At 17.4% G+C, this 12,458-nt stretch overlaps 4 protein-coding genes across 4 annotated transcripts; 1 reads left to right on the top strand and 3 right to left on the bottom strand.

Moving 5' to 3' along the window:
* Nucleotides 1–1,852: 1,852 nt before the first annotated feature.
* On the top strand, nt 1,853–4,598 carry PGAL8A_00114500 (ATP-dependent RNA helicase prh1, putative; the record flags this gene model as incomplete). Its single annotated transcript, XM_028674254.1, has 3 exons — nt 1,853–3,037; nt 3,244–3,537; nt 3,636–4,598. 3 exons carry the CDS (start codon nt 1,853–1,855, stop codon nt 4,596–4,598), a joined length of 2,442 nt encoding a protein of 813 aa, XP_028526261.1.
* Nucleotides 4,599–5,108: 510 nt separating this feature from the next.
* On the bottom strand, nt 5,109–5,711 carry PGAL8A_00114400 (conserved Plasmodium protein, unknown function; the record flags this gene model as incomplete). The annotated part of the gene is made up of 1 exon (XM_028674243.1): nt 5,109–5,711. The coding sequence occupies one exon, from the start codon at nt 5,709–5,711 to the stop codon at nt 5,109–5,111; it is 603 nt and encodes a 200-aa protein (XP_028526260.1).
* Nucleotides 5,712–6,446: 735 nt separating this feature from the next.
* Nucleotides 6,447–7,999, bottom strand: PGAL8A_00114300 (zinc transporter ZIP domain-containing protein; the record flags this gene model as incomplete). The annotated part of the gene is made up of 2 exons (XM_028674232.1): nt 6,447–7,663; nt 7,882–7,999. 2 exons carry the CDS (start codon nt 7,997–7,999, stop codon nt 6,447–6,449), a joined length of 1,335 nt encoding a protein of 444 aa, XP_028526259.1.
* A 1,307-nt stretch (nt 8,000–9,306) lies between these two features.
* PK1 (protein kinase 1, putative) lies at nt 9,307–12,364 on the bottom strand (the record flags this gene model as incomplete). The annotated part of the gene is made up of 2 exons (XM_028674221.1): nt 9,307–9,854; nt 10,093–12,364. The coding sequence occupies 2 exons, from the start codon at nt 12,362–12,364 to the stop codon at nt 9,307–9,309; spliced, it is 2,820 nt and encodes a 939-aa protein (XP_028526258.1).
* Between the last annotated feature and the right edge of the window lie 94 nt (nt 12,365–12,458).

The following is a 12,458-nucleotide window of genomic DNA, read 5'->3' as shown; positions in this document are numbered from 1 at the left end:
AAAAAAAAAAAAAAAAAAAAAATTGAAAATTGGTAAAATTTATATCTTAGGATTATTAAAATATATTCGTATTAATTAAAACCAAAGTATATAACATAAAATATGTTCATACATTTTTTTATTTTAAAAAATAATTTATATATATATATATATATATAAATGTTAGTACGTACTAATTGTACTTTTGTAATTTTCTCTAAATTTTTAATATTTATCGGAAAATAAAAAAAAAAAAAAAAAAAAGAAAACAAATAATTCTAAAACAATCAAATTTTCTAAGTGAATTCTTCTTTTTTTTTTTTTTTTTCGTTTTCTACACACAACGGATAAAAACAATAGTTTAGTGAATTATGCACACATCTCATACTTCAATTTCTTTTTACTTTTTTTTTATTATAGTTTTCTTTTTATATAATATTTTATTATTACTTTATATATAATTATTATATTTTTTTAATTTTTAATATTATTTTTTAAATATTTTATTTTTTCTCCGTAATCTTATTTTTTAAAGTATTTATATAAATTTTTAATATTTATACAAAAATAGAATAGTAAATAAATGGGAATAATCTAATTTTAAGTTACAAAATATATTTAAAATAAGTTAAATAATTACTAATTTTACATACATTATAATTAATCTTGAATTCTTTATAAAATATTTATTCTTAAATTATGTTAATGTAATTTTATTTTATTTTGTTTTTTTTTTTTTTCTCCAATAGAAGAATTTAAAACAAAAGGAAAATTAAAATGAATTAGAAGCAACATAATAATAGTTCTTTTATTAAAAAAAAAAAAAAAATAATAACTTAAACTGATTTTTTTCCAACTAAAAATATTAAATAAATCATTTAATTGTAAGAAATTTTATATATATATATATATATTTCTTTTTTATTAATCTTAAAATGAAAGTGAAATAGAAGAAAATTCTCATTTAAATGACTGATTTTTACATAATCAAAATTATATTTAAAATTATTTTATTGCAGCTTTAATTTTATTTTCACTTTAACTATAATAATGTAATTAAATAAAAAATTAAGGAATCTATATGTATTAAAGAGAGGATTTTGTCTTATAGAAATTCATTGAAAAAAAAAAAAAATATTCTAAAATAACATTTCTTATCTTCTATATTTATTTATTCTAAATAACATATAAAAATATATATATATACAACTCATATTCTTTTTATTCAGTCTTAGATGTCGTATTATTTTAAAACGTGATTATTTATTTTTTTTTTATATAGACATAATATTTTAACTAGTAGTTTATTAAAAAACATAAATATTTATTTTATATTCTTGAAGTTAGATAAAGGTTAATTAGCTTATAAAAAATATAAAATGAAATGATCACATAATTTTTATATTTTTTTTTAAAACAATTAAAGATTATTAGATTTTTAATTGTTCATTATATAACACAAAAAAGAAAAAAAAAAAAAAAAAAAAAAAAAGAAATTAAAATTTTATTCCTTAATTTTTTTATTTTAGTAAATATTTCTATATTTATATCTAAATCAATATTTCCTTTTTTTTTTTTTTTCTATACAATTATGTAATTAATGTTTAATTTCTTTTCATTATATATATATTTAATGATTTAAAATTTGTTTTAATATCTTTTTTAATTTTAATTTTTTTATACTTTATTTTTATATCAAATACAGTATAAAATTTAACTTGTTAATGCATTAATTTTTTTCTTTAATAAAAATTGAATTTTTTTAAATAACATATTAAAATATTTTTGTTAAAAAAATTTAAATAATATATTTAAATATGGATAGTTCTTTGTTATATATATATAAATATATTATTATTTTTATTTAAAAAAAATGAAAGATCTGCCAATTTTGAAATATAAAGATGAAATTAAAAAACTATTAAAAGAAAATAATTTAATAATAATAAAAGGAGAAACAGGTTGTGGAAAAACAACCCAAGTTCCCCAAATAATAAACGATATATATTTTAATAAAAAGAAAAATGATAATAAAAAAGATAAAAGAAAAATATTAATTTCTCTACCAAGAAAAGTAGCAACTATAACTGTTGCTGAAAGAGTAGCAAAAGAAATGAATAGAGGTGAAGTTGGAAGTTATGTTGGATATTCTATAAGATTTAAAAATGTGTGTTCAAAAGATACGAGAATAAAGTTTGTTACTGATGGAATATTAATTAGAGAAATTATGAATAATCCCTTATTAAAGAAATATAAATTTTTAATTTTAGATGAGATACATGAAAGATCTATTAGAACTGATGTTTTATTAGGTTACACAAAATTTTTGTTAGAAAAAAGAACAAATTTAAAAATTATTCTTATGTCTGCTACTTTTGATATAAATACATTTAATCGATTTTTTAATGATCCCCCTATCATTTCTATTCCACATAAGCTTCATAAAATTACTATTTTTTATCCAAAGAAAACAATAGAAGACTATCTTCTTTCTATTGTTAGTACTGTTCTGCAAATCCATTTTGGTAATTCTTATATAAAAAGTGAAGGAAATACATATTATTCTTCTTATGAAAATAACGATAATGAAATATTCAATATTGAGTTAAATAATAAAGAAATAGAAGAGGAACAAAATGATGATACTATAAATAATATAGATGTAAATAATATGGAAAATAAAAATGAGAATACTTTTAATATAGAGAAAAAAAAAAAAAGAAATAATTTAGGAGATATTTTAGTTTTTCTACCAGGACAGGAAGAAATTGAAATGGTAAATATAATGTTAAAAGAAAAATTAAAAATAATTTATAAAGGAAGTTTGTTAAGCAAATTAATTAGTGATGAAAATAAAAATGAGGAGAAGTTCATAAATAAAATGAATACCACATTTAATTCTGATAATCAAATTATTAATGATATATGTTTTCATTTTGGTAAAACAGAAATAATCCCAGACAAAATATACACCATGAAAATTTTACAATTGTATTCATCACTTCCTACTAAAAAGCAGAGGAAAATATTTGAACCTGTTCCACCTAATACTAGAAAAGTAAAAAAATAAAAAATAAAACAAAATAAAGATAAAAATAAAATATCAAAAATACAATTTTATGATTCTTATTTAAACATTCTTATGTATATTCATATCATTTTTTTTTTTTTTTTTAATAGTCTTATATGCTGTTTATAAATTATTTTTTAAAAAAAAAATATATTTTATTTTCATATATATATATATATTCTTAAATATTTCAGGTTATCTTAAGTACAAATATTGCTGAAACATCTGTTACTATTCCAAATATAAAATATGTAATTGATAGTGGAAAAGTAAAAATAAAATTTTTTGATGTGAAAAAAGGAAGTAGTGTTTTAAAAGTCACTCAAATATCTAAAGATTCAGCATTACAAAGATGTGGAAGAGCTGGAAGAGAAGGTCCTGGAAAAGTTTTTCGAATATATACAAAAGAAGAATATGAAAATATGCATCCCTTTTTAATTCCTGAAATTTTCCGTTCTGACCTTACACAAATTTATTTAGAATTAAAAGTTAAAAAGAAATTAATTTATGTTTTATATAATTTATATATATATACATATATATATATATATATATATTTTTTTTTTTTTTTTTTTATTCTCTTTAGGCAATGAATATAAAAAATCCATTAGAATTTGAATTTCCTGAAAATCCTAAAAAAGAATTTTTTGTTCATTCAGCCAAAATGCTTTATAAAATAAATGCAATTGATGTAAATAATAATTTAACAGATTTAGGTAGAAAATTATGTTTCTTCCCGTTAAATCCTATATTTGCAAATATATTATTATGTTCCATTGAATTTAATTGTATAGATGAAATTGCAACTATTGTAGCATTACTAAATTGTGACAGTATTTTTTTAAATTATAATTTTTATGATGATTTAAATATTATCAATGAAGAATTGTCAAAAAATAACTGCGAATTAACAGAAAAAGAACAAAATAATAAAAACACAATAAAAGAAAAAAAAAAAGATAAAAAAAGGAAAATTAGAAATGAAGAAGATAAAGAAGATGAAGAAAATGAAGAAGAATTAAAAATTAATGATAAAAATAAATTAATTAACATAGCAAGAAGGAAACTTATTCATCCAGATGGTGATCATTTAACATTATTGCATATTTTTTATTTATGGAAAGAAACTTCCATTAATGAAAGAAAGAATTTTTGCAGCATATATGCGTTAAATAATGAAGTATTACTACAAGTAGAAAAAATTAAAATACAGTTATTAGAAATTATGAAAAATAAAATGAATATAGATATTTCAAAAAAATTACATATGCACAAATGGGAAAATGTTTTAATATGCTTATGTAAATCATGTTTTTTTAATATAGCTAGATTAACATCAGATACAAATGTTTATATGAATTTAGTAAATAAAACTAAAATACGTGTACATCCATCTTCTACTCTTTTTAATTCTTTTGTCAAACCAACTTTTATTTTTTACTCCGATGTAATTCAAACAAAGAGATTATATGCGCGTATCGTTACAAAAATTGAAGCAGAATGGTTATTAAAATACGTATCACAAAAATTTCAATTAAAAAAAAATTAGTTATACTAATATTTTATCCACATATATATTAGTATTTTCCCAGAATTAATTAAATATAATTCATTTAAAAAGAAAAAATTTTTGTTTTCACCTTTTAAATAATTTATAAATTTTAAAAAAAAAATTTCAATAAAATTAATGTTTATCATTTGATATATACAGCATTTTTTTTTTTTATATATTTATTTCAAAAAATATAAAAAATTTATCATTACATTTTTAAAAAAAAAAGTTATTTTTTTTTAAGTATCATTATATAATATTTTTTTTTTTTACTCTTACTTTTCTAATGATTTATTTCGGTTTTTAATTAAAAAATTTTCCATTTTTATATGTGTATTATAATGAATTTTTTATTATTTTTTACATTAAAAAATTTAAGAATCTTAATAATATAAATAAATATCCCAGAAATGGAAAATTAATATATAAAGAAATAAGACATAAAAAAAAAAAAAAAAAAAATTCAAATAAATAGTAATTTAATATATGTTTTATAAGTAATATATTTCACCAACAAAATTTATCTCTTCCACTTTTTACTCTTTCGTCTAATTTTTGTTCATTTGTTAAGTTTCCTTTTATCTTTTTATCCACAATCTTATATGACCATAAACCAACCTTTTTTCTTATTTTTATAACATCATTTTTTGGTTTTTGCTCTATTATCTTTGCATATTGTAAATTTATATTATCATCTTCATTTTTTTCTTGTTTACTTTCTACTTTTTTTATAAAGTAGGTACACGTTGTACTTATATCTGTTGAAAATTCTTCATTTATAAGTAAAGTTTTATTACTTAAAATAGAAGTTACAACTCTTTTTTCTTCTTGTAAACTTGTTGGATGTTTTAAAATAATTTCATAACCAACTTTCACTTCATTTATAAATCTAGTTTCAAAACCTTGAATTGTATTTTTTATTGTTACTATTCTTCCACTACCATTAATTATATTCATTTCATCATTTATATTTTTCTTTTTAATATGTTCATTTTCGTTAGAGGTATTCTTTTTCTTTTCTTCTAATATTTCTTTTTTTTTACTGATTTTTTTCTTCTTTACTTTCAATTTTAACTTACCCCCTATAAATTTTCTATCATTTTTTTCCATTTTTAATTAAAGTAATTCAGTTTTCGATATTTAATAATTTCAAAGATTTCTTTTATAATTTTTAATACCCTTTATATTATACATCATTATACTTATGCATAACTTTATTTCTTTTTTTTTTTTTTTATTTTAAACATTCATTTATATATAAATGTTTTTTATTTTTTTTTTAAAGGAAAACTTACATATTAAAAGATATATTTTTTTTTTTTTTCTTTTAAATTAATATTACAAAAATGAAATTTTTCATTGCAATTATAATTCATAATACATTTTTATTTATTCATATTATTTATAGGATTTTATTTTTATGTACATTTTCAAATAAGTGTATTACCTTTTTTATATTAAATTATTACATATTAATAAAGATAATTTCATATTTTATATAAATTCAAAAAAAAAAAAAAAAAAAAAAAAAAACGAAACATTTAAAATAAAAAAAATATAAGTATGTTCTTCTATTAAAAAAAAAAATGAAATAAAATGAAATAAAATAAAATAAAATAAATAACTTATTTAATAAAACAAAATAGTTATTAATATGCTAATAATTTAATCAAAAATAAAAATAATTAATAGCACAGTGTGTATATTAAAAAATATACATTTTTCATGTAAATTAAAACATACAATATTTATGATAAAAGATTTAAAATACTTAAACAAAATAAATTTTTTTTTTTTTTTTTTTTTTTGAATTTTTCTGAGAACTGAAAAAAAAAAAAAAAAAATTTAAAAATACCATGTTAAAATAAACATAGATAATGCACCAATTATAATTAATAAAATTATTTGAATTTTATATTGAATTTTATAATAAGCAAAATTTTTTTGTGTGTGCATACAATGGTTATGTATTTTATATGTATATAATAAAGGACCTATTATTTCAAATAAAGAAATATAAACAAAAGTACCAGAACCAATAGATGCTAATATAGATGGTAAAAATTGAATAACTGTAGAAGAAGTGGAAGCAAAAATATTTGTTACTAATCCTAATAATATGCCTAAAGGAGTCATTAATGAAAAAAGGAACATAAACAAAATATATTTTTTTTTTTTCATATGTTTATTAATTAAATTTATACCAATAGAAAATGATGCAAAAGCTTTATGCGATATTATAGATAAATTAGTAACATATGAATTTTTTACGCTTCCTAATGTTATTCCTTCAATTATTGAATGAAAAGAAAATGCTAATAATAATATAATAGGAGCTTTATTAAAATTATATTGTATAGAATCATCCGATTCATATTCTTCTATAATATCATCACTAAATGTTTGTATAAAGTATATATTACTATCTTCCATATCTTCTTCACAACAACTTTGTAAATCCCTAGTTACTTCTTGTTTTTCATCATTCTGTTTTTTTTTTTCATTCAATTTAGATATTAACATATTTTTATTACGATTTAATGAAACGTTTTTATATTTAGAATTAATTTCAAAAGAATCCTGTACTTTAATTTTTTTACAGATATTTTTTTTTTCCATGTATCTTATATTCATATTTCCTAATTTTGCAGATTTATTTGTACATATTTTTTCTATTACATTTTGATCCTTCTTAGATGAATTAATGTTCTTCAAATTAATGAAATACATTTGATTATCTTCAATTTTATTGTTTCTAATTATATTTAAAATATTTATGTAATCAAATTTATTTGCATAAAAAAATATATTATAGCATTCATTACAACAGTTATCTTCATTCGGCTTTTCAGTATGTCTATTCTTTCTTTTCTGTATTAAATAATCACTTATTTGCTCTACGATAATGATTAAAAAAATTCCCAAAACAGCAAACATTTCACATAATGGATAATTGAAATGTAAATTCTGTTGTTTTTTAACTTTATTTAAGTCTTCTCTTGCTTCAGGTAACAAGTGAACTAAACCTCCCCCTAACAAAATACCCCCACTATAACCTAAAACTAAAATGTATATATATATATATATATATTTATAATATTAAGATAATGAAATAATAAAAATAACATCTTATAATAAATATGTGAAAAAAATAAATTTATAATTTGTCATAATAGTAACATTTATTTTAATTAGAAAAAATGTGAGTTTTTTATTTTATAGCTTCAATCATATATGTTAAAATATTGTTTATTTTTTTTTTTTCTTTTTTTTGCTATACCTAAATTAAAAAGTTTACATTCAGAATAAGATTCAATACATAGTGGAACAACTGCACCAAATATAGTCACAAAAAAGATACTAAAAAAAGCAAAAATTTTATCAATATATGGTATCATTTTTTTCATTAAACATTTTTAAATAAATCATTTTTTTCCATTCCAGTATTTTTAAAAGTAAAAGAATAAAAAAACAAGAAATAATTTAAATTACGTAAACAAAAAAAAAAAGATTTTTTAGGAAAAATAAAAAATATGTGTAAAATAATGTAAGAAAAAAAAAAAAAAAAAAAAAAAAAAAAAAAAAAAAAGTTAATATTTAAAAAAAATGCTTGAAAATAAATAAGAGAAACAATACAATAGTACTAAAAAAAAAAAAAAAAAGGATATAAAATATGAACTACAAAAAAAAGGATATAATAAATTTATGAATATAAAAAAAAAAAAAAAAAATTAAAATAATATTTTAAGTGTTAGATTAAAAAAAAAAAATTAAATGGCTATAACACTACGGCATCTTTATTTATACTAGTTTTTTTTTTTTCTTTCTTTTTAATTTCTACTATCAAATTTTCTTTTTATTTAAATCTACTATTTGTATTGCTCTTTTAGGATAATTTTTATATTTTATTCTTATTTTTTGTTAATAAAAAATGGTAACTATAAAGTGTATAAGTTATATTTAAAAAAATGATTTAATTAGGAACACAAGATGTCAAACAAACTTAAGGATTTTAAAAAATATTAGGATACTATATATATACATACTATAAAAAAAAAAAATTTTTCAAATAAAATCAACAATTTACACATTAAAAAAAAAATATATATATACTTATAAAAAAATATATATATTAAATAAAAAATTTTCAAATTTTACTTACAAAAAAAAAAAAAAAAAAGAAAATACATATCTATATATAACAACAGAATCAAGAAAAAATAAAATTATATACCTCACAGATAAAAATAAGTATATATAAAAATTAATAAATATATATGAAAATGATTTTATAATAATTTTTTACTATTATTGTCTATAAAATTAGTAAGCATTTATTCATTTTTAAAAATTTCATAAAATTTATATAAAAATCAATAAAATTATATAAACATAAAAAAAAAATAAATATATAAATTTTTCATACAACCCTTTTTTTTTTACTTTTATAACATAAAAAAAAAAATATACATATATATATAAAATTTAAATAGAAATATTATAAATAAATTAATAAAAAGTATAATTTAAAAAAAGAAAATATTTTGGATGTATAGAGATATACATCATCATACATATACTGATAAAAAAATAAAATAAAATTTTTATAAAAATCTATTAAAGAAAATTATAAATATTAAAATGAAAACCAAATTTTTTTGATTAAGTAAAAAAAAAAAAAAATAAGTGTATATTAAAATTACTTCTAACATGTTAAATGAATTTTATTTGGGTAAAGTTTATCAAAATTTTCTAATGACATATTTATATATTGCTTTACTTCATCAAAATTTTTTTGTCTTACTTCTAAAGGTACTAATATTTTTCTTTCTTCTACAGTATAATGTAACAATTCTTCTTTTGTAAAATTAAAACAGTTAGTATTATAAGGTAGAGAGAAATTATTATCTGAACTAATTTGTTTATTAAAAATTGTAAAAACTTTCAAATTTCTAATATCATCAAAGTAATTATGCAGAAGTGCATTACATAATTTGATTCTCTTCTTGGGATTAAATTGTAGCAATTTACTTAACAAATCAATACTGTCTTTAGAGCAGTTATGATTTATTAATTTTTTTAAAGTTATTGGTTTTATATTTGGGAATTTAACATTTTTATAAACACTTTTAAATGATAAAAAATCTTCATCGTTAGGTGTTCCTAATATTTTTATAATTTCCACTAATTGATCTGATGCACAATCTCCTAAAAATAAGGGTTTCCCTAATATTAACTCTCCCATAACACATCCTTTTGAAAAAAAAAAAAAAAAAAAAAAAAAAATAAGTTAATTACTAAAAAAATGTAGTCATATAAGTATAATATAAAAAACAAAATAATTATAAAACAAACATATAATGCCAATATATAAATGGATTAAAAATATTTTTCATTATTTTCATTTTACTTATATATATATAAATATATTAATATATAAATATATTAATGAAAATATATATACATATATGAATTTTTTTTATAATCATACCAATTGACCATGTATCAATTTCTTGACTATAATAATTAGACCCAAATAATAATTCTGGGGCTCTATAATATCTTGAACATACATAACTAAAGTATTTATAATTTTCTTTTAATTTTATAGATGTATTAAAATCACACAACTTTATATATTTGTACATTATACTACTCATATACGTTTTACTTGAGTTATTTTGCTCATATATATCTATATCACTTAAATTTTGATTTCTTATTTCTTTTTTTTTTTTTTTTCCTATATTATTTTCATTATTAATAGAATAATTATTTATATCATTAAAATCATTTCCCACTTTTTCAATATTTGAATTGTTATTTATTCTTGATACTGATATATCTGTTTTACTCCGTTTTAAAATTCTTTTTAAATCTTTATTTGTTGCATATATATAATTATCATTTACATTTGTCCACTTAGTAGATTTTCCTTCATTTAAATTTATCATACTATTTGATTTTCTTATTCTTTCAAAAGATTTATTCAAATTATTTATTTTATTTTTTAAAATACCATTGTTTGGTTTATTTTTCAATTGTATGCATCTGCTATTATTGCTACGGTACTTTTTCTCCTTTATAGTCTTATTATTATTATCAGTATTATTTCCTTTATCATCAAAAAAAGAAATGCTTTTATATTTTTCTAAAAAAATTTTTTTTCTTTCATTTTCCTTTTTACAACTTACAGAAAAAATAGAATCATCATCTTTTTTATCATTCCTTTGAATATTTTCCTGTAGTTTTATTTTTTTTGATTTTATAGTTCTTCCTAAATCATCAATTCTTATTCTATTTTTATTATTTTCTTCGTTTGAATATGTATAATCGCTTCTTATAGATTTATCACAATCTTCTTCAAATACATTTTTTAAATCGACATTTTCATTTTTTTTTTTATTAACATTTTCTATATTCATACTTATTCCCATTCGATTTTCTTTATCATTTATAATTTTTTCTTCACTTTTTATATTTTCACAAATATCCTTATTTATGTTTATATCAATGCTAACATTTTTATTAATTTTTTTATTTTTTATATCATTTCTTGAACTTTTTTCTTCGATTTTGTTATTGATAATATATTTGTGTTCTAATGAATTTTGCACACAAACAACGCATTTTCCATTATCACAATTTTTATTAGAAATATTATTATTTGAATTGTTTAGAAAAATGAGAATATTCTGTGGTTTTATATCTCTATGTGTAATACAAAGACTATGTAAATATAATGTTGCTCTAATTAATTGATATAAATATATTTTGATTTGATTCTGATTAAGAAAATTTTTTTTAATATACTCACTTAAATTATGACATGAGCATATATTATTTATATTTTCATTTAGAACATTTGCATGAAAAGTATTCATTAAATTATTACAGTTGCTCACATTTTTATTATTATCATTATATGAGCTAATAATTTTTTCTTTATTTTGATGATCAATTTCATTTACATTATTAAAATTATTCGAATTTTTGTTTTTTGCATTTTTCAATTCTATTTTTGTGTCATCATTATTAAAATTACACTTTTCATTAATAATGGTATAAAATTTATCATCTTCATTTTTATGTGTATTATTGACTTTGTAGTCAATATTATTATTGTTATTACTATCATTAGTAATATGATTATTATTCTTATTATTATTATCACTAATGTTATCATTAGTATTATTATTATCATTGATGTTATTATTAATGTCACTGTTAGGTTTAATATTATTTTTATCATTGATGTTGTTATTATTAATATGAATAGTAGACGTTGTGGTAGTATTAATAATATTATTAGTATTAATAGAGTTATTTTTAATACTATTATTCTTAGTAGTTTTATTTGAATGTTTAATAATTTCATTAGTATCTTTTATGGTGATATAATATAATGATGTTGCTAAATCTATATTACCATATTCCATTACCATGTGCACATATACACCATTAGAAGTAGTAGTATAAAATGCGTGCTTTAATTTAACAATATTAGGATGTTTTAATTTTTTCATAATTTCAATTTCTTTAAAAATTCTTGCATTTTTTTGATATGTTTGTTTTAATGCAACTATACTACAATTATCTAAACAATCAGCCTTATATACTACACCATATACCCCATTTCCGATAATATGAAGAATTTTATAACTTATTTTTTTGCTATTATATTTTAACTTTTCATCATCAAAATAAATATTTACATAGTCTTTAATTATTTCATTCTTTTTATATATTTTTATTAAATCCATTCTTGTATTTTCACAAAATTGAAGAATAAAAAGAAGAAAGAATTTAGGAAAAAAAAAAAAAAAAAAAAAAAAAAAAAAAAAAAAATAAATTTTA

The sequence above is a fragment of the Plasmodium gallinaceum genome (genome assembly GCF_900005855.1).
Source record: "Plasmodium gallinaceum strain 8A genome assembly, contig: PGAL8A_v1_63, whole genome shotgun sequence".
In the NCBI taxonomy this organism is placed as follows: domain Eukaryota; phylum Apicomplexa; class Aconoidasida; order Haemosporida; family Plasmodiidae; genus Plasmodium; species Plasmodium gallinaceum.
The sequence above is the reverse complement of the archived record's forward strand: the minus strand, read 5'-3'. Positions and strand labels throughout refer to the sequence as shown.